A 26,169-nucleotide genomic window follows, 5' to 3' on the forward strand; every position below is an offset into this window, starting at 1 on the left:
GAGGAACTACAGGCTGCATGTTGGACATTAAAGGCAGAATTATTCTAGGAAGAAGGACATTACAAAAGAAGGCTCACTGATTAAAGCAAGCAAAGGGATAAGCTCAGGCAAGAAGATGCGGCAAATGTGAGACAATAGGAATAGCAACTATGTAAATTGACACACAAACATAAAGTCTAGAATCTTGTTGCAAGTGCTAAGACAAAGATGATCCTAATAGAACTGTAAACACACTGAACATCAAAGATACAGGGTGAAGTTACATTATGAAAAGGCACTTGAGTAAAGACTGAAGTCTCAACAAAGAAGAGTAAGTTCTGGAGAATCTCTCCATGGCTTTAAAGTGAACCGTATTTGAAGTTAAAGACTGATAATTGTAATCAGTAGATGAAATGCTGGTAATTTAGAAACAAGCAATATTTCACATCAAAGTTTCCATTCAGAGCAAAATATGGTTATTATGTTAAGGAAAGACTACTTCATATTCATAGAAGTTCTATCTATATTTTCCATTAACTCCAACTAAAAGAAAAAAAAAAAGAACGTATCAAGAAGCAAGGACATCCTTTCCAAAATATTTTAGTTTGATTAGTGGTCTTCACTTGGTGAAGCAATTTGATTAAATTTGATGCAATTTGGTTAAAATTGTAAGTGTTTATAATGCTCAGGGATCTCACCGTAATTTGAATGTTGACTTTAGATACACTAGTATAAAACTGTATGTTTCTTATTCAAATAACAGGAGTAATTGCAGGACAGAGCCAATGCAAGTTTAGTAAGAATCATATCTTAAGTAACAGCTTTCCTTCTCCCCTAATTCACCCGATGCTGAGTCCTCTGACAATTTTTGGCTAATTGTGCTTAGAAGGCTGACCAACCAGAACTTCTTATATTCAATAAAACATGCCATATTTTATGTTACCATGTTAAATACATGATCTCTATTCTACACCAGTCTCTAAACACATATATTAGAAAATGCAAACGAGAACACATCCCTTCTGCTAAATCATTTTGATGTTTATGTGGGGCTTTTGTTTGTTTGTTTAAGAAAGAAAAAAGGGCAAGTATCCATTTATCTTTCATTTTTTTCCCCAACGGAAAAGTATTTTGACAAGAGCAAGTTTTCATGCAAAGTACTTTTCATGAATGTAAGAGTTGGTAACCACCTGCAAATCAGTCAACCAGATTCCTCGAAAACTCAGCTGTACAAGACCTGTGCTACCACGCTTCACCCAGCAATGACTTCTATCTCAGTAATTTGATGACTTTTAAACCAATATAAAAAAAGAGAGACAGAGAAAAACCAAATAAGAGACACTGAGTAAACTCAGCATCTATCTCCCATATGGGTTTATTAGAGCAGAGTCAATTGGTCAAGTAAGGGCAAGTTAACACAGGACTGCAAGTGTTGTCAGGGCTCTAAGTTACCACTGTTTTTTGGCAAGCATCTAAAGTTATCCCCACGTCTCCCAGGTATATAACAATGTCACATTAATTCAGGAAGGATTCTTTACTTCAGCTAATTACTAGAGAACAAGCCGGTTTTAAAGTTTTTCCTTCTCTCTTCCACAGGCAGTCCACAATAAACTGCACATCGTAACTCATGTACATGGCTTACTTTTCTGCATCTGCATCCTGCTCCTCTACTAAAGAATGATGACATATCCTTATGACTGTAGCTGCAATCTCATAATCTTCCAAGTTTTACTGTAATTACTATTTTCTCCATTGAAATAGCCTCAAGAGCTTCCAACTGACACTGAAAGGCCCCCACTTTTGGAGTCACACATCATACATTTCATACCTGAGTACTGAAGACATGCATCAAGTTTGAATAGACAAGAAATGCAAATGGGGCAGTGCCCATAGAGGTATGGACCTGACAATGCCAAATATAGGTTAACAACAAATCAAGATCTCCTGCATCCCTGTCTCAGGTCTGAGTCACAGTCAGTGAATCCCATAGTGCCTTTAGTTCTAAGACAAACATTGGCAGCTACTGTCCACCAGCACAGACTGTTTCCCCATTCACTTTTACAGTAATAAGCTCACTGTAGCCTAAAATCCACTGATGCATTAGCTGAAAAGGAGATAGGAGATAAGGACTGTCAGGCACCTGGATCCAGGGCCTGTTGGCTCAACACCACTCTAATCACTTCACCTAAGAATAGTAAATGGGTGAGATTATCCCAAAGTTTAGAAGCCACAGCTTCACACAAAGTAACAGATTCTGTAATATCTTTTTCTAAAGATGATCAGTTCACTAGGAAGAGGGACATTATAATTGCAGCTAGTAGTATCCACAGTAAAACTTGTCAATGATGTACTGACCTACTTCAAAGTCTCTGAGAAGGCGTTTCCCTTCTATGATCTGAATGGCAGTTATTTGAGCCAATAACTGCTAAGTCACAACAATTCACAAGTTGATTACTAAGTGGCAAGTGAACTGCCTCCACTATACATTATTTAAGTCACTGTCTCCATTACTTAATCCATAACTCTTTTATTACTAAATTAAGGATTTAAAATAGGGACAGAGGCTCCTGGAATTCTGCGGTTTCAGTTTCTAGGGCAGAACAAATCATTACCACTCCAGAAATGCCATCAAGTTAGAGTATGAATAGATTAGCAGCTTTCACTTAACATGGTAAACTTCCATTTTCAAGTAAAATATAGGAGATTTTAAGTTAGCATTAATGACAAGCAACAGGTCTTGAAATATATATATATATATATATATGCTGATAACCTATTTGAGGAAGTTCCCTTCTTAAAACAAAATGAGAAATATTGCCTTTTTACTACTTAGTAAGTTTGCAGTATATGCACTGTAAAAATCACTCCCTGCAGATATTCATCATACTGGGTATTTATGTCAAGGTACCCTCCTTTTACCTGGAATCTTGTCCTTTCTGCAGCGTAGACTTGGTAGTGAAGCATGGCTTGCAAGACTTTTTTGTGACCATCTGGTACCAAGCAGACAGCCCCCAGGATCTCCAGCACAGCAATCTTGGTCTTAATGTTCTCAGTCCGTAAGCTCTGGGAGATGATGTTGATGCTTTCTGGATGGGCCAGAACATGAGCCCGTCCTTGGGAGTTGTTCATCAGTGCCTTGATACACCCTATAACGGATGTGTGTATACGGCTCTCTGAGGTCTCATAGTCCATGCTCTTCAGGAAGTTCAGCAAACAGCTCAGGCCATCCAGCTCTATAAACCTGGTCACAAACCTGAAAAGAAAAAAAAAAATCAATCAAAAAAAAAAAACAGGTAGAAAAAATAAGGAAAGCAGATCAAAGGCAATTTATTCAAACGATAGCATATTATTCAGCCCTGTATCTTTAAAAGCTGGGTAGCTTTTAGCCTAAAATTCACAGAATAATTCCCAGGTATTTAAGAAAATCAAAACAACAACAAAAAAAAACCAAACAAAAAAAAGGGGGGGGGGGGAAGAGAGAAAACAGACTAGTTAATAATGATGTGTTACATAGTTTAGGGTAATTATACTATGTCACCTTACAACACTACTGTTTGGTCTCTGTGTTCTTTGTAGCAGTTACCACCAAACACTGCTGTGGTTCACCTCAATATTGGCTGCATTTTCAATGGTGAATGGATTCTTTCTCATTTGCATTTAAAGTTCTCAAGTTTAGAAATGGGGATCATTAGATACTTCCTAAGGTACCATCTTTCTTTTTCTGTCCATAAGTGAGATGCTGCTACTAAATTCATTAGTAATAAAAGCACCATGCTGAAAGACTGAATTTCATTGGTCTCTGTTCATGTGTCTGTATCACCAAGACAAATCTTAACCATACTTGTATTTCTCTAGATAATATGGATTTGACATATGTATCATCTTTTGGTGGCTACACTCCACACCACACAGGAATTTTCAGGGTCTACCTGAAAGTTACACTCACTATGCTGATAGATTTGCCAATTTTCAGCTTATTTGGGCCAGCAATTTGACCAAAAATATGGAAAAGCCTGGTGCTTTCAAAGTTTTGGTCTGAGGTTTGGGTTTTGTTTAAAATTGGGTTTCAAAGTGAATATCAGAGTAAGGGCAAGCACCCCCAGGAACACGTGCACATCAAAAATGAAAACAAGGTTTAGTTGAACCCTCCTATGACAATCTGCCAAGTTTCACACAGGTCTGATTGCACATTCTTTGGATGCATCATCTTGTCTACCCTAACAAATCATAGGAGCAAAAGCCTCTCTTTCTCTGGGCCAGAGAGCAGAATCAACATTGTGTACTAGGAATTTGGTAAGTTACCCAAAGTAGTTTCTTATTCAAACTGATTATAGAAAGATTAAGACTTAGTTCAGTTTCTGTAATGCATTCAGCTGCTAGCATGACAAAAAAGACTGAAACTAGAGCATTCATGGCATAAAGAGTTGCTGCTAGGGATGTGTTTGGAAACAAAATAAGAACAATCTCAACCTGTTACCAAATAATATGATACCAATGAATTCTGATCAATTCCCTGAGCCTAAAAAGTGGAGTTGGTCTTTGTCTCTACTTACAAAGGCATTGTCTAAATTCTCCTTCTTCTTCTTGCCTTCATAGTTCTATTCTATACCTTAGCTATTCCCTCTGTCTTTTAGGGGAAGAGAAAAAAAGACTTTTTTTCCCCTCTTTTTTCAGTTCCAGGGCTGAGGGAAGACTTAAGGTTGATACAGTTCTGAAGATATAGAGCAATACTGATAGAAACATTCTGAAGAAACAGCAGAACAAGGGATCCCTTAAATGTACTTTTCTATAGAACACACAGTCTTATGAGAAGACAAACAAGGCACTACAACCTTCACATATTTAAGCCTGCTCTGATGACCACATGAAAAAAAATGGTAAAGGCACAAAAGTCACATTGTCCCGATTAAGCACAAACTCTCACTAAATTCACCGGCAGAGCAATTTTTCTAGGACTGTTAGGATGAGGTCATTCCAAATAGGAGGCATGCGCTGAAAAGTGGTGCATGTCACAAAACTTGATTAATGACATAATTTAAAACAATGTTGGGACTTTCCTATACTTTTCCTAGCCCAGAGAGCAAACACTGAGCATTACTCAATAGGAAGCAAAGCCAAGTTCCCTTCTATTTCAGCTGCAATCAGAAGAAGGAATCGAATTAGGATTTTCATCTTCCTTTTTCTAAACACTTAGTTCCCTATTCTCTGGAAATGCCAGAAATCATGCTGGGAGAGGTAAAGAAATGGCAAAAGCAGTTTCTGGGCCAACAGATACTCTCAGTATGAGGATTTGCTCAGTGTGGGGAGGTGTGTGTGTAAATGTCTGTAGAAGAGAGAAGAAATGCGAGTTTAGCTGACAGGCTGAAAGCCATAATCCTCACACTGTTTGGTGTTTCAGTATCTGTACGCCTCTAAGCAGGTGGGTATGTGGGGGTGTGTACGTGTGAGTCTGTGTGTATGTGCAAAAGCAAACTCAACTTATACAAGTAAATTGCCTACTTCCTCAGAGTATGCACATGTGTAACTCACTTCCATCTTATTCAGCCTCCATGCTGCAAAGTAAGGTCTTGTTCTAGACTGGAAGGTGTAAAGTTAAACATATTTGCCAATGCATTCTGGCTAACACATTCAAATACTCAAGTGTAAATAAAGTAGTGTTTTAATAGGTGCTAAACAAGCAAATTAAAACCTCAGACTCTCACTTGACCAGTTTAGCACACTTTAAAAGGCAGGGCACCTCTTTGCCTTTCAAGTTTTAGAGACTGCTGATCAGAATGAATTATCTAGCTCTAATAATAAACCTTTCATCCAAACACAGGTGTGGTGGCCTAAGAAGTACTGACCCACTGATGGATTCCAAGTGTAGGGGGTACAGCCACCCTGTGAGACTCAATCCAAGTCAGGAAAGACAGAAAAATCATATGCTGTGGGTGTGCAGAGAGCAGGATGTTCCCACCCTGTTAACAGGCAAGGCTACACTTCCCTGCAGCATCAGTTTTTGAACCAGGGGGCACACTTAATCCTGACAACTACTGAACCGTTGAAAAACTCAGCATAATGGATTTTGCTTGCTGGATGCATAAATGATCATCTTCAGTATGCACCTGGATGCAACACTGCTAAATCAAACAAAAATAGCAGGAGGTAAATCTGAATAAAACAAAAGGAGAAAAGCAGACAGTAAAGGGGATTAGTGATGATTCAGACGAAAGGAATTATTTTTCTAGGGTTCCAAAAAGTTATTTTTTTCCCAGTCCCCTGTAAGTTTTTACTTTTGTTGCACTTTTGAATCTCTATTTTGGGTCACTAAAATAAAAGCTCTTCTCTTACAGCTTCTGTCCAACAGTTTGTCATCACACTTGTTTATAGTCATAAGCTTTTACAAACCTGACAGAAAATGTGTTTCTTGACAAGATGCAGATGTGGAGGTTTTGTTCTCTAAGGCTGGGATTGTTCCTCTGTGCTAGGACATAACCTGGCTTTATTATTTCAGGGCAGTTCCTAAATACAAGAACAAAATGCACTTGCTCAAAGGAGGCCAACTAGCTGCCCCAGGGATGCTTCTATCATCTTCCTTTCAAAGAGGAAAGGAACTTGAGTTTGGGTAGGTCTACTTTACTTTTTATTGTTAGAACTGGTGGGTTGGAATAGAGACACAGATTAGTAACACTGCTGTGCATTATCTACTAGAAGAGGCACAGTCCTACAGTAAAATAAAACAGACAGCCAAACACTTGCATTTTTCTTCTTTTGATTCCTCTAGATCAGAGAATTCAAACAGAAGAGCCTATTGGTAAGCTGTCAGAGCCCCTGTGTACCCTATCATCACAAATAGATTCCAGACAGTTCATCCTGTGTGAATTTAGGTTTCTCTTTTCTTCAGAGGGCTGATGAACAGAAGTGACAAAGAATATAGGATTTGATATCCAAATTAAACTAGAAAGACTAGTATTTTGAAGGCTTGGGTATCATACTGCCGATGAGAGGGATTTGATGGAGCGGAGGGCCTCTCTCCTGCAACCTTTCCATCAAGAAGAAATTGGCTTGTTGATCAGGTATTGGCATGCAGCCCATTTGGCAGCTAACGAATTGAGTCGCTGGAAATTAGTTGAGACACAGGACTTAAGTCAAAATTTGGCTTGGCTTAACTGTTTTTTTTTAAAAAAGCCCCACAACCATCGCCAGTGATTTAGAAGAGAACACTTTATAGGGCAGCCCATAGATGCTTGTACTGAAGCCTGTTAGGGTTATTATAAACAGATGAAGCAGCAGCCTGTTGTCAAGGGGATCCAGTAGATGCAATACAGGTTGGAGAAGGAAAACCTTGCAAGGCTTTGAGCAAGAGACAATTCTTTTTCTTCATCTCTATTGCTTTGTCCTGGAGGCTGGGCTGTCCTATTCAAAATGACAGAGCAAAACAACCAACAGTGGCCAGCAAAGTGTTTCAGCTGGACAAAGCAAAGAGGCCTTGCTGTTGCGGCTACGCTCAATGAAAGCTACCACTTTCACAAAGTAAGCATCAAATCAGCTCCATATTAATGTAATAGAGTTGCTACATCAAGTCTCAACAGCACAGGACTTTAGTTTTTTAGTTTAAAAGCCTTGTGAGAGTTGGGAGGTTGGTAGTTGCCTTAGCTTCCATTTTAACATGAAGCTAAGGCAGTTGCATTTTACTGTGTTCTCTGCTTTACGACAGTGATAGGGAGGATCAGCCACTTATCCCCTTGGATGAGGTCTCAATATAGGCTATGATTTCTCCACTGCCATGTTAAAAGCACTCACCCTACCCACATGTAAAGTTATCAAAGCCTGATAAATCTTTATGCCTGAGGAGCACCAGAAGCTGATTTTGTGCCCTCTTACAGCCCATCACAACAGGAGGTAAACGAGGTAAAAAAATTAGGTTTAAGCTAATGTGTTCTACCTCACATGTGCTGTGAGGTGAGAAGCTGCACACAGTCAATTTTTTAAATATTGTGAAAGGAAGAAGCACAATCAGCACTTAGCTCTGCAAGAATTCCCAGAAACATCTTCACATCAAAGTAACTGTAATGCAAATTCTTTGAGATAACTTTCTGGATTGTTTTTATTTATTTATTTATTTATTTCATTGGTTTGGTTTGGGTTTGACCAGGATAAAAAAGACCAGTATTTGACCAGGATAAAAAAGATTCAGAAATTTTTTCATGTAGTGCTTCCTGAGATCATATCAACTACAGTTACAGCTTCTGCACAATGCTCTTCTAAGTGCTAAATTGAAAAGGTTTCTGTGCTAGTTAGTTTGCTATTGTTCAGAGTTTTGTTCCCAGAAGAAAGATGACTTTACCTTCATAGACAAGTACACAATAAAGTCTCTTAATATTTTTCTATGCCACAGTTACACATAAAACAGGAAGAATGCCAAACCAGGTGATGTCAGATGGATTAGCTGCTTTGAACCAAACAGTTCACATTACTAAAGATAAGAGGAAGATTAAATTCAAAGTTCAGAGTAGAGGCTGAGATTTTGCCCAACATGAATCAAATTACATGGGACATTCAGAGGACTGCGAAGACTAAAATCGGATCTTCATAGTCATTACCAGTGTTTGTGAATATCTGCCACAGCTTTTTCACAGTAGACTTTGTCTTTTATTGTCCTGAAGCTACATGCTTCAGCGTTGGTGTGCCCTCCCAGCTAGGCAGGTTCAGACCAGGGACTGTAGGGCTCTCTGAGGATTGTCCAAAATATCAGAGAGGGTTGTGTGAGGTGAGACAATGAGGTTTCTGTCCTTACCACTCTTACCCATGTCACATCTGACCGTACAGACGCAGTGAATTGCGACGAAAGACTAACAGCATTACCTCATGGGCTGAGTCCGCAGAGCTGTCTTCAAGTCTTCAACTATTTTATTTTTCATTTCTGTTTCTTCTTCGTCAAAAGCATACAAAGTCTGCATCTGTTCAGAAAATAAGATGACAATTAGGAAAGCTCGAACTGCCTGAAAGGTAAGAGATAGGCCAAGAATTATGAAAAAGAACTTGCCCGTTAACACAGAGGTGTCTGCCGACCTCTCACCAGGAAAGCAATGCCTCAGCTACAAAACTGAATCCAGATGTGGCTGTTCATGTGGACTGGCAGCAGTGTATACCACTTTGCCACACTAGCTAAACTAGGCTTCTCGGATTACCCCGAAAAATCACAGTTGCCAGCTTGCCCGCAGAAAACTGTACCTAATTTGGAACAGCAATCTGCTGTGGTGATCTATGGATGTGTGAAGCAAAGTTTGTAGGGAGAGGCAATATCTTTTATTAGACTGACATGACTGGAGGGATTTGGGGGAGAAAAAAGAAAAAAGAAACACAGCAAAACAGACTTATGTGTCAGGTTTCAAAGCATAAAATCTTTTTCTTCAAGTGACTACACAGCCTGCAAGTACCTTGAATTACATTGTGTGTACATACAAGTTTGGCTTTTCTTCCCCGTGTAAGTATATCACCTGTTTTAAGATACTGATGTTCCCTACAGACTTTGCCCTTGATAATGAGGAACATTTACTTCAAAAAGTGGAACATCATAAAATCCCTGACTCTGTTTTTTAACAAGTCAACTGAAGCACATGAAGATTAGATTTCCCCCCAGTATGCATCTTGAGATAACTAGAGCTTGCTGTCAACTGGAATTGAAGTTGCTGTGGTCACTGTAAATTAAGCTGGGAGACAACGAGTGGAATACACACAGAAAATGTGATTCTCAAAGTCATACAAAGCCATTCAAAAAAGTGGTATATCAAAAAATTAGAGTTCCAGATCTACACTCAGCGCTACTACCTACTACAACCTTGTCGTGTGAAGCAAAACTCTTCAGCACCCCTTCCCTTACATACATCATTCAGACTCACAAGTCCCATGTGTGGCTTTTTAAAAAGTCAAGACTTAATGGTCAAAATTCTTAGCCTATAGCTATATCTTCTTAGTCACTTGAACTGTAAAATGAGAGGATAAAGACTCTTTTTGGCAGGACTTCTTGTGGATATCACTCAGTGGTATCTGGAAAGCAGCTCTGAATCCCTTCTCAAATGAATAACCCAATTAAACTAGTATCATCTATCAGGGATCTAATATTATACCTCTCTGTGGTGGAATCTGAGTAGCTACAATTATGGTTCATTACAGCAAAATATTTCAGTCTTTATTTTACTGTTTAGCAAGCACCAAAGAAAACCTTCCTCTCACTGGAACTTCCTTTAACCTTCCCTGCCCCCACCACCAGCCCAACACCTCACTTCTCTTGGAAGTGCTCCCACTTTGATTGCTTTTGCAAGTCATGTGATGCCAACACATGTCAGATCCTGAGGGTGGTCATTTGGCTACATGCCGTTGCTGTCTTATGCTGAACAGCTGGCATAGGGAGATGTGTTTAACTCTAGGGGTCCTCTCTCTGATCCATGCTAAAGTCAAATTCACTCAGTAACAGAGCAAGCTATTTCCTGCCCTAATGGAATGACAGAGCGCTACTGATGGAAAATGAGCTGATGATGTTTTATCTTTTGCCAGCATCCCCCGACAGCCAGAAACGTAAATTGAAATGCTTAAGCCAAGCCATATATGATCCCCCTCTTCGAAAAATAAACAAATCCTGAACAGGCCTTATGGAATCTCAATGGCAGAGTTCTCGGGTGTGATTTGGGGCTTGATTTGTATTTTCTTGGGTGACAGCCCATCTGGTCATCTTTCCTTTGGCCCATAAATGCTCCTTTGAAAAGCTCCCATTCCTCCAATGGCTTAATTTCTCCTCTGAGCCACAGTGGGGGAAAAGTAAATGGATAGTAGGAGGGTGCTCAACAGTATTTCATTCAGAGCGAAAAAGGCCCATTTCCAAATGAAACAAATACAAATAATCCTGCCTTTACAACAGAGGGTGATTATGGAAAACCCCTTTTCTAAAGCTGCAGGCAGCCAAGAGCCCTTCATTTTTCACTCCTGTGTAAGGCCAGGAACTCAAATCTTCATGCCCTCTCTGAAGACAGACTGGTCATGCATTTGCATTGTGAAATAGCTTTTGCAGCAAGAGTTATAGAAAACTCTGGGAGTTTTGTCCCTGGGAGACAAAAGGGAGGGAACTGTCATTATGTGATGTTGGATTTCGTTAATGTGGCTGACTGACGAATTACTTTCCTGAAGTACAAACTGCACCCAAGGACTAATGTCTTCTGGCTCAGGATGCAGCTAGTTACCATCAGTTAACCAAACCTATCAGGAAGGGGAAGCAAAGTAGTGCCAGGTCCTTATCTGGTCCCTAAAAAGTGGTATACATAAGGCTTTTTTTTTACAAGCACATTTTGTATATTTAAAGTTTTCCGGATTAAGTGTATCACCTGGGAAAGTATAGTATCTAGTTACTTGATTTGCCAATTAAAAAGATCCAAGAATTCATGAAAACAATAATTCATGTGGAATTTTAGGTGTAAAACTTCAGGTAGTGTAAGGATTTATTTTGAAATTTTGGCTGCATTTAAAATGAAACACTCAATTTTTTTTTAAAGCACATATTAATTTCCACACCTTATCATAATGGTTAACCATTCCCCAAAACTGCTGGAAAGGAAAATACAAGGACCATAACGACAGTATGTTGGAGAAAAAGAAACAAAAAAGAAACAAAAAGGGCATAAACTAGCATCACCAATACACTGTATGACAGACCTAGTTCTACTTAATAGTCTCAAACATGTTAAAATAAAAAGGTAAGAAAAAAATAAAATAAATAGTGAAAAGGCAACCTGGATGTTCTGATTTCTCATTATAGTCAGTTGAAATTCAAGGTGCAGCACATTTCTAACTACATTAAGGCTGAACTAAAAGAATATCTATAAATCACAAACTATAGATAGATGTAATTTAAAAAAACTTTTAAGCAAGTAAGTTTAAAGTAATACAGATGTCATCTAACTGAGATGGAAGAGATTGTTATCATCCACCTGCCAAATTCGCTGAAAGATATATACTTTTAACCTCCTGTGAAGCTGCTCTGCTTTGAACAAATGCTTTCTGAATCAAGGAAAAGGGCCTGGTTTCAGCTGTATTTATTAATCTTGACCCCTGTCTCACAGTTTTGACCGAGCCATCTCTCCAGAAGAGCTGGATCTTCAACTACTGTTCACCTGAAAGTCTCTCTGTGGAAATGCATACACAGCCAAGATCATAAAAGCAACACAGTCCTGTCAGAACTTTTCCTCCCCAGTAAAGTGAGAGCTGTGTTTATTTGTGCTGCCAAGCAGACAGTTACATGCGGTGAGGAGGGCAGGAGGAGTACAGGGAGGATATTAACAGGGCAGCTGCTCTGTTTTCAAGAAAAAAAATTTTGCGTGTTCATGAATTAGCAGAAGATGACAATGACATTGATAATGGAAATGGTCTTAATTGTGGGTGTGCAACCTGTACACATCACCAGTAGTATTTATAGAATGTTGACATCAGAGTACTAGACAAATTTGGAGGGTCCTCTTTCTAAATTAGACATCATTAGCAGCTGCCCCTTTCTCTTAAGGACTGGTCTAAAAGACAATCTACCAATGTGCTACTCAGCCCCTTCCTTTCAGTTTGGAGGATGGGACAGTGCCTCCACAAGAATTTCACACTACGGACTAGTAAAAAGATACAGTTTTGTTGTCATACTCTCTTGTGAAAATTGAGTTTAAAAACTATTAAAATCTGAAAAGTCATAGTAACAGAAACAATTGTGGGAACAGAACTGTGTCTAAAATGCATGGCTTTTTGAACTGGATCAGAACTCTGTGACCTAAAGTGCTTCCTAATACAGTGGTCTAAGGTTACAAGTAGGGAACGTCAAACATGTCAGGAATCAGCACACACTCTCAAACATAATCTATGAGGGGCAGATATGATGGTAACACTGCAGCGGGTCTTCTGAGAAAATAATTCCCGAGCACAGGAGCCTTGGCCTGCTGAAATCCACAGAAAGATACCTAATGATATCAGCAAGATAAAGGAGCCATTTCCACACTATCAGTGAGTAGGAAGAACATTTTTGCCAAGCTAATATATAAAAAAAGAACTTCGTAATTAAACAAAAGGATAAAGAAAAAGATGTGAAAGCTGCATATAAAAAGATTCTTATGCAATGAATTCACAGGAGATGAAAGAATTCAATTTTATTAAAAGCAGGATCTAAGGCATTTGAAACTAACACTTCTGTGATTATTACTACCATTTCAACAATAATACTTCTTGCAATATTTCTAATTAAAATATTGCAATACCTGATAGTGCCCAAGAGATACAAACTGAAATAGACTAGACAGTGTCAGGAAGCAATATGAAACATAATTTTCTTTCACCACTTCAAAGTCAACTCCACTTGGATGCAGTTTAAAAATAATAAGTTCAAAAAAACCCACCACTAAATTTAGAACTGAAATTATATGGGACCTAAAAATAACTGTTTGAAAGTTAAAAATCTCAGAGGTCTAAATAATAATGAACAGAACATGTCTTTTAAAGTGTGTTGGAGCTGGTTCTCAGCTGTATTACTCCAGTTTTCCGCTGATACAATTTCTGTGAAAGTCAGCTAAGTTTCACCTGCCTAAAAGTGAAGCAACTAAGCAGTAAATCAGAAGTAAGGGTCATAACCTTAGTGTGTCTTCTCAAGACTTCAAGCATAAGAGTAAAATGTGAGTCTTGAAGCCAAACAAAAGGTTATCAATAATTCAGCATTGGCATTCAGGTATGCAAACAACATTACCAGGACTGGTGTTTATTGGTGCTCTTAAAACATGTTTAAAATTAGAAACATAGGCCAAAATATAGACTCATTCCATGGAACTGCTCCAGATTTACAACAGTGGTGTGTATACATATTCACTCCAGGTTTACATCAAGATCATTTAAAGACTAATCCAAAAGTCACTGAAATCAATGGAAAAACTTCAGTAGATTCAAGAGGCCTTGGATCAAGTCCTACCAGAAGTATTTGGCTCAGTGACATTGCAAGGTTTCAGACTAACTTTTTCGCCTTAATGGCCCTTGTAGAGTAAATTTGTTCAGTCAGGAAGTCAAAGCACAGTGTCATGCCAGTCAGTAAAGCTCAATGTCTTTTCTCAAAACAAGTTCATGTTCTTTCTATTCCATTACTCTGTCCCATGAAAATATGGCATGAAGGTAAAGTTATAGTTTTGTTTATTTGTGACTCTCAGTAGAAAGCAGTGTTTCTTTTATCCTCTTACAGTGAGTGATTATAACTTGTAAATCTTAAATTGTTTTACTGAGCAAGACACATTTCACCATGAAAAATGCATCATTATTGACACATTCAGCATCCATTAAGACATTATTTTAATTGAATTATTTTATAGCTCATAACCACAATACAAAAGGTGCAAAGAAACCTTTAGAAATCAAAAATAAAAGCATAAGTTAACAAGCAAGATGTGCTATCTAGGATGCTAGGAACAGAATCCTATTATCATTTCTGCACAACTGTCAACTAAAGCTGAGTAGACTCTGTGCATGAGTAACTGGAGGCAAAATCTGACTACCAAAATCAATAAAAAGATCAAATTTAAAAATGCAAAATCTACCATATCAAAGGATAATGGTGTATGCAGGTGTTCTGATTCTACTGGATGCTTCAGAGGAAGAGACATTCTATACAGCTATTGAACAAGGACAAATAAACAAAGTTTACTTCAAATACCTTGCTGGTTTGTATCTAATGTCTGAGGTGTTACAGCCTTATGTTCCTCTATTTATATGCTCTTATATAAGCGGATAAACCTTTTCTTGAATTCTTCTACTAAACTAATAGCCCATGTGTTATTTCATAGACATTTCAATTTGAAACCATACAACAAAACTTTACCTAATTTTCAAATAGTTGCTTTTCTGATTCATCAAATAATCTCTTGAATTTTCATTCCAGACTCTAACTTGATTGCCTTCAGAGCTCAGTATTGGAGAAACAAAAACTGGAAATATTTATGGTTCTTTCTAATCTACTGTTCTACTAGAGCAGGGCTGTATGAATCCACATACTCATCTTCTTTTGAAGTCCTATTTTAAATCAGTTACACATTTGGAACAAAATTCTTCTCCTCTTGGGATTTCTTCCCAATGAAACACATCTCTGTGGTAGGAAATCTTCCCTGCTTTGCAGGGGAGGTAACTTACTGCTGCCATGGAATTGATGCGGTCAATGTAGTAGTCTGGCCAGCTGGTAGCAAGCTTATTAGGATCTTCTTGTTCCTGAAAAGAAAGTTAAGCAAGGTTACACAAGTAGCCTCTACAGGAGGAAATGCCACTCTAAAACCACCTGGGATTCTTCACTGCTCTGCTCTTTACTATGTTATCTCCCCCATATTCTTGTATAATGCACATAGATGTGTGGCATTTATTACAAACATTTCTGAGAGCGTAAAGTTAGCACTGTCACCATGGTGTGTCAGATAAAAAGAATCTCCTTCAGCTAAGATCATTAAACACAGAACAATAAAGTTTGATGGAGAAACAGTTATCTTTGGCATCTAAGCAACAAACCTCAGTCCCTTAAACATATTATGTTTCCCGGTAGAAGGACAGCCCATTTACAGATAGCAGGTTTATATTTTTTAGCTTTATATTGACAGATCTTATAAATTTTGGCTTCTTTACTGCTAGGGTGATGTTGGAATTCACCAACAAGGGGGTTTAACATCTGCTATGGAGAAAAAAATCAAGTCATGGAACCTGAAAAGAAGCCAAAAGACTTCACTGTTTTGATGTGATAAACAAAAACAGGTCCAGACTGGACATTAGGAAGCATTTCTTTACCAAGTGTGTGGTCAAACATTGAACAGGCACCCTAGAGAGGTGGTTGATGCCTGTTGATATTTAAAAGGCATTTGGACAATGCCCTTAACAATCTGCTTTAACTTGGTCAGCCCTGAATTGGTCAGGCAGTTGGACTAGATGAACATTGTAGGTGTCTTCCAACCGAAATAAGTCTATTCTATTCTATCCTATCCTATCAAGTTAAGCAAAATGTCAGAACATCCAAAGCTAAAAAACAGCATCCCCTCAATTACAGTAGAGTCAATATTAATCCTTCCCTCCCTACTTCACAAATAATCCACCTTAAATCCTCTTCACTAGACTAATCTCAATCAACCTTCTAAAGGAAGGACAGGAACCAATTCTTTCTCGTTCCTTGACTGCTCACTGGAAATGAGATTTCCTTCTACTAAGTCTATTTATTTGTAGATAGGTGTAACAGTCATGGGTAATATAAGGATTGGTTTCTAGGATTCTAATCTCCCATTCTAAACTGCCGTCATAATAACTAATAATAAATCTCCTAGCATATGATTAGAGATTGAACTACTTAACTCATCCTAAAGGTGTCCAAAGACGTATGAAGACGGTGTGGATCTCACCAATGCTCTCTGTGCATGAATGCTAGAAAAGCTACTCTGGAAGATATGCATAAAAACACTAAAAGGGTAGGCCTATCAGATCACCTCAGCTATTCCAGAATATTTAATTTAGAGATGAGAAACTGCTCTACGTGCTATTAAGCCACGTTCAGAAAACACGTTGCTACCTGACTATTTCCTGCCAGGCTACACACCAAACAACACATGGCAGCAGTTCTGCACAACTCAAAATCTTCATATTTAGAACTAAAAATAAATTCATGACTGAGATTTTCATCTTTCCCTCTCTTTCTTCCACTGGTTTTTCAACATGTAAACTAAAGAAGCATCTCCATTCACCATACTGAAAAGCAGCTTTGTTCTCATCTAGAAAATGACTGCAGAACAGACACAGTAAGACAGGTCATATAACTCTTTTTCAAACCCTTGTATCCAACTGAACAATTAAGAAGAGCAGAAAATTGAAACCAAGCATCATGCAATAGAATATCTCTGTATAAAAAGTATGAAATGCTGGCAAAGTGGTAAGAGATACCAACTACATCCACAGTTGCTATGCCCCCACCACCTCATGATAAATTAAGAACAAGGTGACATTTCTCAAATTAAGTGAGAAGTTCTGCTGATTTTCCTTACTTTTTTTCCCTTTCCTGACCACAACGAGCAGGAATCTGGTGGACCCAAATCTATGTCAAATAGCACATTACAGAAATATGCAACCCCCTGCCAACAGCAAGTTGGAATTGCCACACTACATGTTATTGGTAGACTGCCTTTTGCTGCCCTTTTCTGTGCAGAATAATATCTAGTGGCAACCATAACCCTGACAATGGTTTCACACTTGGCAGACCTTAACCTTCTATACAAAAATTAATACATGACCTTGACAATGGAAAAATAAATAAAAACATACAATAAATAAATACAGCATCATTTTTATATGATAATCTTATCACCCTCGAAGAGAACAATAGAGATGAGGAGCCAATCTAAAAGCAGTGAAGTAAGGTCACTCCGCAGGGAACCAGGGTGAGCCACTGATCTGAAGGGCAAGGAGTGCTCGTGTGCCCTTCTGAAATTTTTCTCTGCAGACAATTATAAAAGTCCTAGTGACAGCTATAATTGTTTGTAGACTACATGTGACAAGAACGTTGTCAGAACATGGAATACATGTATTCTCTATACTTCTGTCTCCATTCTGAATTCCAAGTAAAGAAACAAACATACATAATCAAAGAATGCCTGAATTCATCCTTTGTATTCCAAAATAAGCTACAATACTTTTTCTCCTTAAAATTTGCTAGGGAGAAAAATGCATAAATGCTGGAATGGTACAGCTAACATTTCTAGATGTCTGTGTTAGATATACAGGCCGAAAAGCATCAGGATAGATACAACAAAAAAATCAGAATTCTTAATAATTTTCTACCTGAACCCAAACCACTAGAAATCTCACAATTAGAACCAAGGAGAAGACAACTCTTATCTCCTAAAGTATATCTGTATATGTAGTTAGCTTGACAATTAAGGTATGGTCCTTGGTATATCCCATTTTTTACCATTCTCCATCCGCTACAAGCTGGTCTGAACTCTGAGTCTGCAAGTCCTATGGTTAGGATTTAATTAAAACTGGGAGAAAATTTGTTTCAGTGGAACACAGTAAGCATAAGATTTTTTCCTGAATTAAAGCCCAGACTGAAGATGTACTGCAGATTCCTGAGGTTAAAAGAGTTTTAGCAGATACTTCACAATGCAGTTCCTCACTTTCTGAGGTCGTTTTGGTCTAGAAGCATATTAAGCAGAAGAGTCCATTCAATCTCAGTGGTATTCTACACCCCCTGCTCACACCAGAATTCTGTGGCTGTTAATGTGTGTTTTACTTCACTAGAATAAATAATTATGTACTTACAACCTGGCACTCTATTTCAAATACGAAGTCCCAGAAAGCTCCTTATACTCAGAATGAGCATGGAGATTTTTAATCAACCCCATGAAGTCCTTAGGTGGCAAAGTGTTATTTATAGCAGTCATCTGGGCAACATTTTGGAAAGAGAGTCAAGTTCACACATGTAGCATCAGAGCAGTTGGAAAAAAAACAACAAAAAACCAAACCAATAACCCACATTTAACTGCCTAAATAATGTGAGTTTTGCCCTTGCTAAGAAATTGCTGTACTAGGCTTTCTCTCAAAGAGGGAAAGATGAGTTGAAAATAGAAAGCAATTCAGGGTGTAGTGTGGGGTGCAACAATAGGATGCTGGTTTCTTTGTGTTTTGTTTCTAATATATTCAGGGGTTTGACCCTCAAATAAAATCTCAGAGAAAACTGCAAAGCAAAATGATGATAATGGCAAAACCCTTCCCTTGCTGCAGGAGACACAGAGAAGGAAAAAAACCCAACCAAAGGAAAAATACTGAGGCTCTAATATATAAACCCATATAGGTATCAAAAGCTGGAAACAATAACCCATCTGTATAAGGGAAAACATTAGCTGAAGGAATCTATTAAAGTAAAGCCTTCTTTTAGCTCCTTGAATAGTGTAAATATTACATTAAAAAACAGGCGTCAGCTTGTAGACTTTATAAGGGGCCATATCATTCTTCACTGGAGTAACAACTATGTAACTGCTGTGAAAACAGGATCTTGATACTATACAAGCCTGCAATATAGCCAAGGTATTATACAGGCTTTGACACTAATTTGGACAGGCTCCATGACTTGGTGGAAAGTGAAACTTATGACTTCATCCCAAATAGGACTTAATGGAGTTCTGCAAATATTTGGACCATCTGAACCAATCAAAAATGAAAGAAAATAAAGCAAAGAATTGTGTGCACAGCTCAGCTGATCCCAAAAACCTTTTTGCAAATCCTGGGAGACCTGATCCATCAGGCAAGCTGTTTCTAGAAAGCAGAGACTTTTAGCGGATGCCATGTCAGTGGGACAAGTATTTGCAATAAGAGACTTAAGCAAGCATTGTGGACCACTGCCTTTGTTGCAAAACATTTTAACAAGAAGTACCAAACACTAGTGTTACAAAAATCATGTGGAAATGCCAGATATTCATGGTTGAGTGGATCAGAAAAATGAAAGACACTGTTTATATGGTGAGTGTTTCTTTCAAGATGGTTTCAGTCTTGAAAGAAACAGCACAGGAAAAGCCTGTACAGTAACTGCCTGCATTGAAACTCTTTTGAGGTGAGCACCGGGTTTCAGTTTCCAGTGATGACACATTGCTGTTTTACTCTGCAGCAAAATGACTGCAAAAATGCTGAGAAGTTCTCTAGAGCATGTCCTGAAAATCTGAGCACATCAAAGCATTAATAAATACATTAACAAAATTAGCAAGACTTTACAAGTCTTCCTTCCTACAGGTGGAGACAAAAAGGCATATATGCTGACATGGCCATTAAAACTCATCCAGGAAAACAAATTGTCAGAATTAAGAACACTGCTTTAACACTGAATCCAGCACTCTCTCATTTCCACCCTCATTTACACCAAGGTGCTTTTATTCAATGTAGACAACTACCAAATCCCTGAGATCAGTAGATGCTTGCCATCCCTGGGTGTCCAACCACTACATGGACTTTGCCACTACCTGCACACACGCCCATGTGATAAATTGCCAGGGATGATGACTCAAGAAGCCCTTCTAATGTGTATACTATAAAATAACACTTCCTCCCTGAACAGATGCATCGAGAAATGCATCATGTGTTATGGATGTCATAGGAAAAGCATGGGTACTATTGTCATGACATCTCGTCTGTTCATTGGCAACATGACTTCCTTCTCAAATCTGTCTCTTCAGAACAGCCAACAGCTGTTTTACAGTATTTAGAACAGAATGGGAACAAGCCACACACCTGATGCTGGGAAATGTGGTTTTAAAACCTTTCTTGGACAAGAAGCCATGATATTGTTCATTAGACTCCTCTCTATATCAATAAAAACAGTGTGCAAACACACATCAAGAATAGGAAATGAGGCTATGGTAATATAAATTCCTGTTCAAGCTTGTTCACTGCATCGTGTCCAGACACTGCATGCTCAAGTTCATACTTAGGTCACAAAGAATTGCATTTTCTTGCAAAAGCTACATTAAGGTTAGTGTGACTCCTCCTATCAAAAGCCTTCATGCATCATTCTGGTACATCACAGAGCTGAAAGAAAGGTTATTTTCCCTGGTCTGAAGGGTCAGCATCATCACATACAGTTCAGAAAATACAAATCATAGAGTTCGAGTCATTACAAGAAATATATATGATTTAAGAAAAAGTGAAATATGTCATTTATCATACTGAGTAAGCCCCTGCAGTTATTTTTTTCATATTTCCCATTAAAAAGCAATAGTAATGGAAATCCTGATTATAAATAGCTGGGCATTTTTCAGTTTTTTTGGTTTGTTTTGCTTTGGTTTGTTTGGTTTGGCTTTTTTTAATGCCAATTCACTTTAACATGACTTTCATCAAATGAGATGAAAGCTTTGCTGGATAAAGATTCTCTGTTTCTGGTTGAAGCCCTCCCATCCTCTTCACAATAACAGCTTAGCTGATAAAAGGCTCATCTGAGATGTTCAGGGTTCAGACTTGTGTCCGTGTTCCATTTCAAAGTGACATGAATGACCCTTGCTCTTCACACGAATATTCTGTCCACTAAAAATAAGGTGGAGTTTTTGTTTGCTTGAAGGCTGGAAGATGGTTATCACTGGTGCTTGATTTCCCACAAGCGCTACTCTTTTCCCTTTAGAGACTTAAAAACTCAACTCCTAGCATCATCTGTTATTAATGCCAAATACAACACAATCTTGTAACACCTGGCACTATGCACTGACAAAGGTCCTTAAAGAAATTAATGTATTGTGTTTTTTCAGCAAGATCAGCAGAAACAGGGAAAACGGGATACAGACAATTACACAGTTCCCAGTTACACAGGAAATCTGTAGCACAGCCAAGAATCAATCCACACCGAAATTGTACTGCACTCCCATCCAAATCACCATTTTCCCTTTTTTCGAGACTGACCTACTGACTTTTCTTCACTTTAAGGAGTTCAGCTTTCAAAGAAACATTTACTTCTTCATTAACACACTGTCCATTCTACTGGCTATATCTCAGTTCTGAGCAGTCAAAGTTTCACAAATAAAAAGTAGTTTTATTAAAAGACACAAAATGTGTTTGATCTGCTGTGGGATGAAATGCTAATCCAGAAGTGGAGCTAAAATACATCTAAGCTTTTCAGACAGTTTATGCCTCCAAAAAGCCAACCATGTCCCAAGAGATGCTAATTTTGAAACAGGACAGACCAAAGGACTGAGCCATTCACTAGACAGATGTGGTCACTGTTCCATTTCTCAGACTCCTTGACTAGCATTTACACAAATATTCTCAGTTTGGGGAAGGAAGCTATAGCCAAGCCTTTTGAGCACAATTTACCCATATTGAGAAAAACAAACATTACTTCTCTCCCTTGAATTAAGCTATTGATGTGCAGATAATAATCCTTATGCCACAAAAGCAGTCTACTGTATAACTTATTAAAAGAGAATATTCATTAATTAGCAGCTGGAGCATGCAACTGAGTAGTTTCTAATTGCCTCTCACAATGGTCAGGTATAGCCATACATGCTTCCAGTTCACTGCATTATGACACAGGGATATTTTACCTAACAGACCACAGGGTGTTTTCTGAGGTTTTTTTTAATTTTTTTGCTTCATTTTGCCTCAGCTCTGTCCTGCTGCCAGTAACTTTACAGACCTAATAATGACCTCTGATGCTGGTTACTAACCAGCCTTTCAGAAGAAGAATCAAAGGCTTCATATTATTATTTATATTACAAAATGCCTTATAATGTCGAACTGTGGAACTCAGTGTCAAAAATATAATCAAGTTTAAAAGCATAAAAGTGAAAAAGGGATACATTTATGATCAATGAGGATTCTCTCTTGGAAATAATTTCCTAATACTGAGAGAAGATTCAGTGATGCTGAAATCTTTAGCCTTTAGAAATTAAAATGGATTATCAGTCATTTTTGAAAGATGGTTGGCTCTACCACAGCTGAAAAACTTTCCAGTCAAGTTAAACTTATGCTTTGTTTTGAATTGATTATACCATCCCTCACTTTTTTTGCTTACCAAGCACCCATAGATATAGAATCTCCAGAAGCTGTACATTGTATACACACACTGGGTGTCATTTCCAATCTCTAACACTCAAAATCACTTCAAATTAATTATTTCTAATTAGTATCATTCTAAAGGAGATGAAGACCATGTTTTTATTTTTTATTCTCCAGAAAACATGTGAGATCCATTGCATATACATATAGAGATAGTTTCTCACAGAAAATAGACTGGAATGACATAACTGGCAGGCAAAAAGGTTGCCAGTACAGCATTATGAGCCAAAGAATTAATGTTTTCTGAAATCTCAGAAGTCTCAATCACTGATTTCAATGTATAAATGTAGTAATAATAAATGTATAAATGTATAAATATGTCTGGCACAAGACTTACAACAGATTACTGACGAAGAGAGTCCCATTTTAAGGAACTTTCTATTTTAGCAGGATTGCATTGTACACTTTTGGTTTTAAGATCCTGTCTTCTCTGTTTTTGGGTTTTTATCATTTTCCTTAATATAGACACTTGTAAACTTGTTGCCAGCACTGACTGCAGCAGCCTCTTCTTACATTTACAGATTATACAAGTCTGTTTGTCCCTCTTCAAATATATTTAGCCCTGCTATAGGATGGGAATCACACCATCAGCAGGCATTAATTTAGGGGTATAGTGTGTGCAGTGACCAAGAGGATAACTTGTCCCTATATTTACAGAACTACTTAATTGCACAGCTGAGACCACACTGAATTATCCAGTGATTTTAGCCCTTGGGACAAAGCTTACTTGCCGAATTGAAGTCTACCATTATTACACATTGTTCCTCTGCTGAATGTTTAACTTCTGTCATGGTAGTTGCTCTCTTGTTGGGTAAGTTCTCCTGACCCTGTTGCTGCATAAAGATCATTCTGTCATATTAACTGAAGTTCATACTCATGTGTAATACCTTTTATGTGCTCTACTTTTCACAAGTCCCAAATCAACCAATATTTTGCAGTTGATAAGTGTGCAATCTAAATAATAAGCTGCCAAATAAGGTGATCCATGAATTCCCTGCACTTCCAATGAACAAGTTCTCAGAAGCCTAGCTGTCTTCAGCCCATTCTGTATGCTTCTTTGGAAGGTGAAGGGAAATGCCCACTATGGAGGATCCTACCAGTCAGAAGATTCATTCATAATCTTTCTACTCAGGGAGTCTTCAGGAGAAGACAAAACATTTCTCATGGACATGGCTGGCTCTCCAAGTTTGTGGTTGTGGACTTAGACTGTATTCCTGAACCACAGCCCTGTCCCCACAAACCTGCAGCAAGACTGAGGTCAGGGTCAAGGTTCTGCAGTCATTCCTGTGGCAGGTGAAGCCAACAATCTGTCACTATCCCAACAAATCCTAAGGAGTAGCAGTAGGACATATTCTATTGCTTCACTAACATCCAAGCTCTGCATTGTCCCTACTACTTTTCAGTCTGTGTTATATATAAGTATTGTGTGTACGTTTCCATGCTAGCATTAACCCTGTTCAGCTTACAATCAACATGTTGTGGATACAGCAGGGACAGAAAGGAACTTTTTCCTTATCCATCTGCTTTACCTTGTCCCCTTTCCAACAGCACTATTTTCAGCTGTATCCCCACCACATTAGAATGTTGCCACTTGGACTGTCTCCCTCCTCACTTCCTTTCCTCCTCCTCTGGGCATTCTTTAGGCAATGTGAAAAGCCACAGAAGAGCCCAGACTGTGTAACTGAGCCTCTTGTCTCCCATATGCCTGCACTGCAAGTTTATCTTTTTCTCCTACTGTTTATCTCCAGCAAGCAATCACTTACAAACTTCTGTAAATAAAATGAAGTCACCTACCATTCAGGACAAACACCCTGCACGTTGCTTGATGATGGGAATGAAACGTCACTATCTGTGCTCAAATACAAATGGAACTACCTAGGACACACCTATCTGCAGTCAGCAGAGATATTTAGGACAAGTCCTTCTGGGAGCACATGGAGAATTTGTTAACATCGAACTCTAAAAGGTGTCTCTTCGTTGTTCATAACATGTACATTGTCTGTTTTATTAGTGATGCACACTGCTTCTTGCTTTAGTTCACTTCTGCTCTGGGCCCTTTACCAAGTGTGATGACAGATGGTCAGAGCAGTCACATATTTTCTACTTTTCTTCATCATTTAACCCATGACTATTAAAAAAACAGCAAAGTTAGGAGTTGTTGGACAGGTGAACAAAGGAAATAAATACAGTCTGACAGGCACACAGCTTTTAAGCTGCTAGCTCAATATTTGAGTGCATCACTCAGTTCCTTTGTCTATCTCTGCCTATTCCACAAACTCAGGTAAAACTGTTTCAGTGAGCCTTCATTTCTCTCTCCTATTACATCTGCAAAATGTTTGGGATGCCAGGTGCCTTTCAACAGATGACTGAATATCATGGAAAACAATGTGATTTTCACCTCAACTAAGGTGCGTAGCTGAAACTGTCACATGTGACTGCAATGAAAACTAAACAACTTTCCAGAACTGTAGAAGAAAATTTCTTTTTATTCCTGACTGTCACTATATCCTGGCAACAATTCTTTACCATGCTCATTTCTTAACTATTCACGGAAAAGAAAGGAGTTCAGCAACTCTTCCTGCTCAGTATTCACTGGTTTTTTTAAGGGTGGTGGACACTCAGTGAAATTCAGAATACGGAGAAGAGTGAGCCCCGGTCTGCACCAAACTTGCTTCTCACATACCAGAGAAACAGGCAAGTTACTTATATATTCTTTGCTCTTGTTTATCCATGGAAGACTAATTTGAACAATGAAAACTGCATTGTATGGAATATATATTACTATTATTTTTGCACACTGTCAGCAGGACTGACTCATATTTGGGTTGTGGAGACGCAGAACTTTTGCAAGAGGACAGACAGCACATAATCCAGTGGCAGCAACTAAATCACGCAATCAGCATTTACACATACTTCCCATATAGTAGAATGGGATTGCTCACCATTATTTTGTTCTTAAGTACAGTAAATTACACCATGTTAGTAGGATGACAGCTGGATAAATGTTTTCTTCTTTTTTGCCCCCTTCCCCTTTTTTTTTGGTTCCTTCTTTTTTTTCCATGGTTAGGTCAAATCTGTGCCCACTGAGCTTTCCCAAACTCCCACTGAATGCAAGCCAAATGCAAAACACAACAATAGGAATGATGATGACAATTTTCCAACTATTACTGTATAAACTCAGGACTATTTTGGACCTGATTTTTGGTATGTATTGAGTTCTAACTTCAACTGAAGCACTAGTAGTTCACCTGAAAAATGCAGAACTGCAAGATGGACACACTAATTCTACATACTCAGAACATCTACAGCAGATAACATGGCAAGTTTTGGCATTTATGTCTTCAGGAGTTTGAATTAATGAGCTGGGAAGACATTTTCTAAGCAACAACTAACCCTTCTTGTTGGAGAGAGAGAGGAGGGGGAGGAAGAAACTAAAAATATTCCATGCTGTTCCCATGAAGGGGGGAGGGCATGGAAGAAAATTCTTTTCAATTATACATAAATAAAGATATAATTTCAAGATCCTGACCCAAGGTAACCTCTTATACCAGGATAAATAAATGAATCTGTAATTGTTAGCATGACAACATGGAAAACACA

At 38.3% G+C, this 26,169-nt stretch overlaps 1 protein-coding gene across 4 annotated transcripts in view; it reads right to left on the minus strand.

The window, feature by feature from the left end:
• Positions 1–26,169, minus strand: part of DAAM2 (dishevelled associated activator of morphogenesis 2) — a 202,105-nt gene that overhangs the window by 63,675 nt on the left and 112,261 nt on the right. For all 4 annotated transcript variants that reach the window (XM_027641233.1, XM_027641235.1, XM_027641232.1 and 1 more), the window contains exons 4-6: positions 15,148–15,222; positions 8,824–8,918; positions 2,899–3,232 (exon numbers count right to left, since the gene is read on the minus strand). In XM_027641233.1, coding sequence (XP_027497034.1) covers positions 2,899–3,232; positions 8,824–8,918; positions 15,148–15,222 — 504 coding nt within the window. The remainder of the gene's footprint in view (positions 1–2,898; positions 3,233–8,823; positions 8,919–15,147; positions 15,223–26,169) is intronic.

This window comes from Corapipo altera, unplaced genomic scaffold (assembly GCF_003945725.1).
Source record: "Corapipo altera isolate COAL_440 unplaced genomic scaffold, ASM394572v1 48b, whole genome shotgun sequence".
NCBI classification, from domain to species: Eukaryota; Metazoa; Chordata; class Aves; order Passeriformes; family Pipridae; genus Corapipo; species Corapipo altera.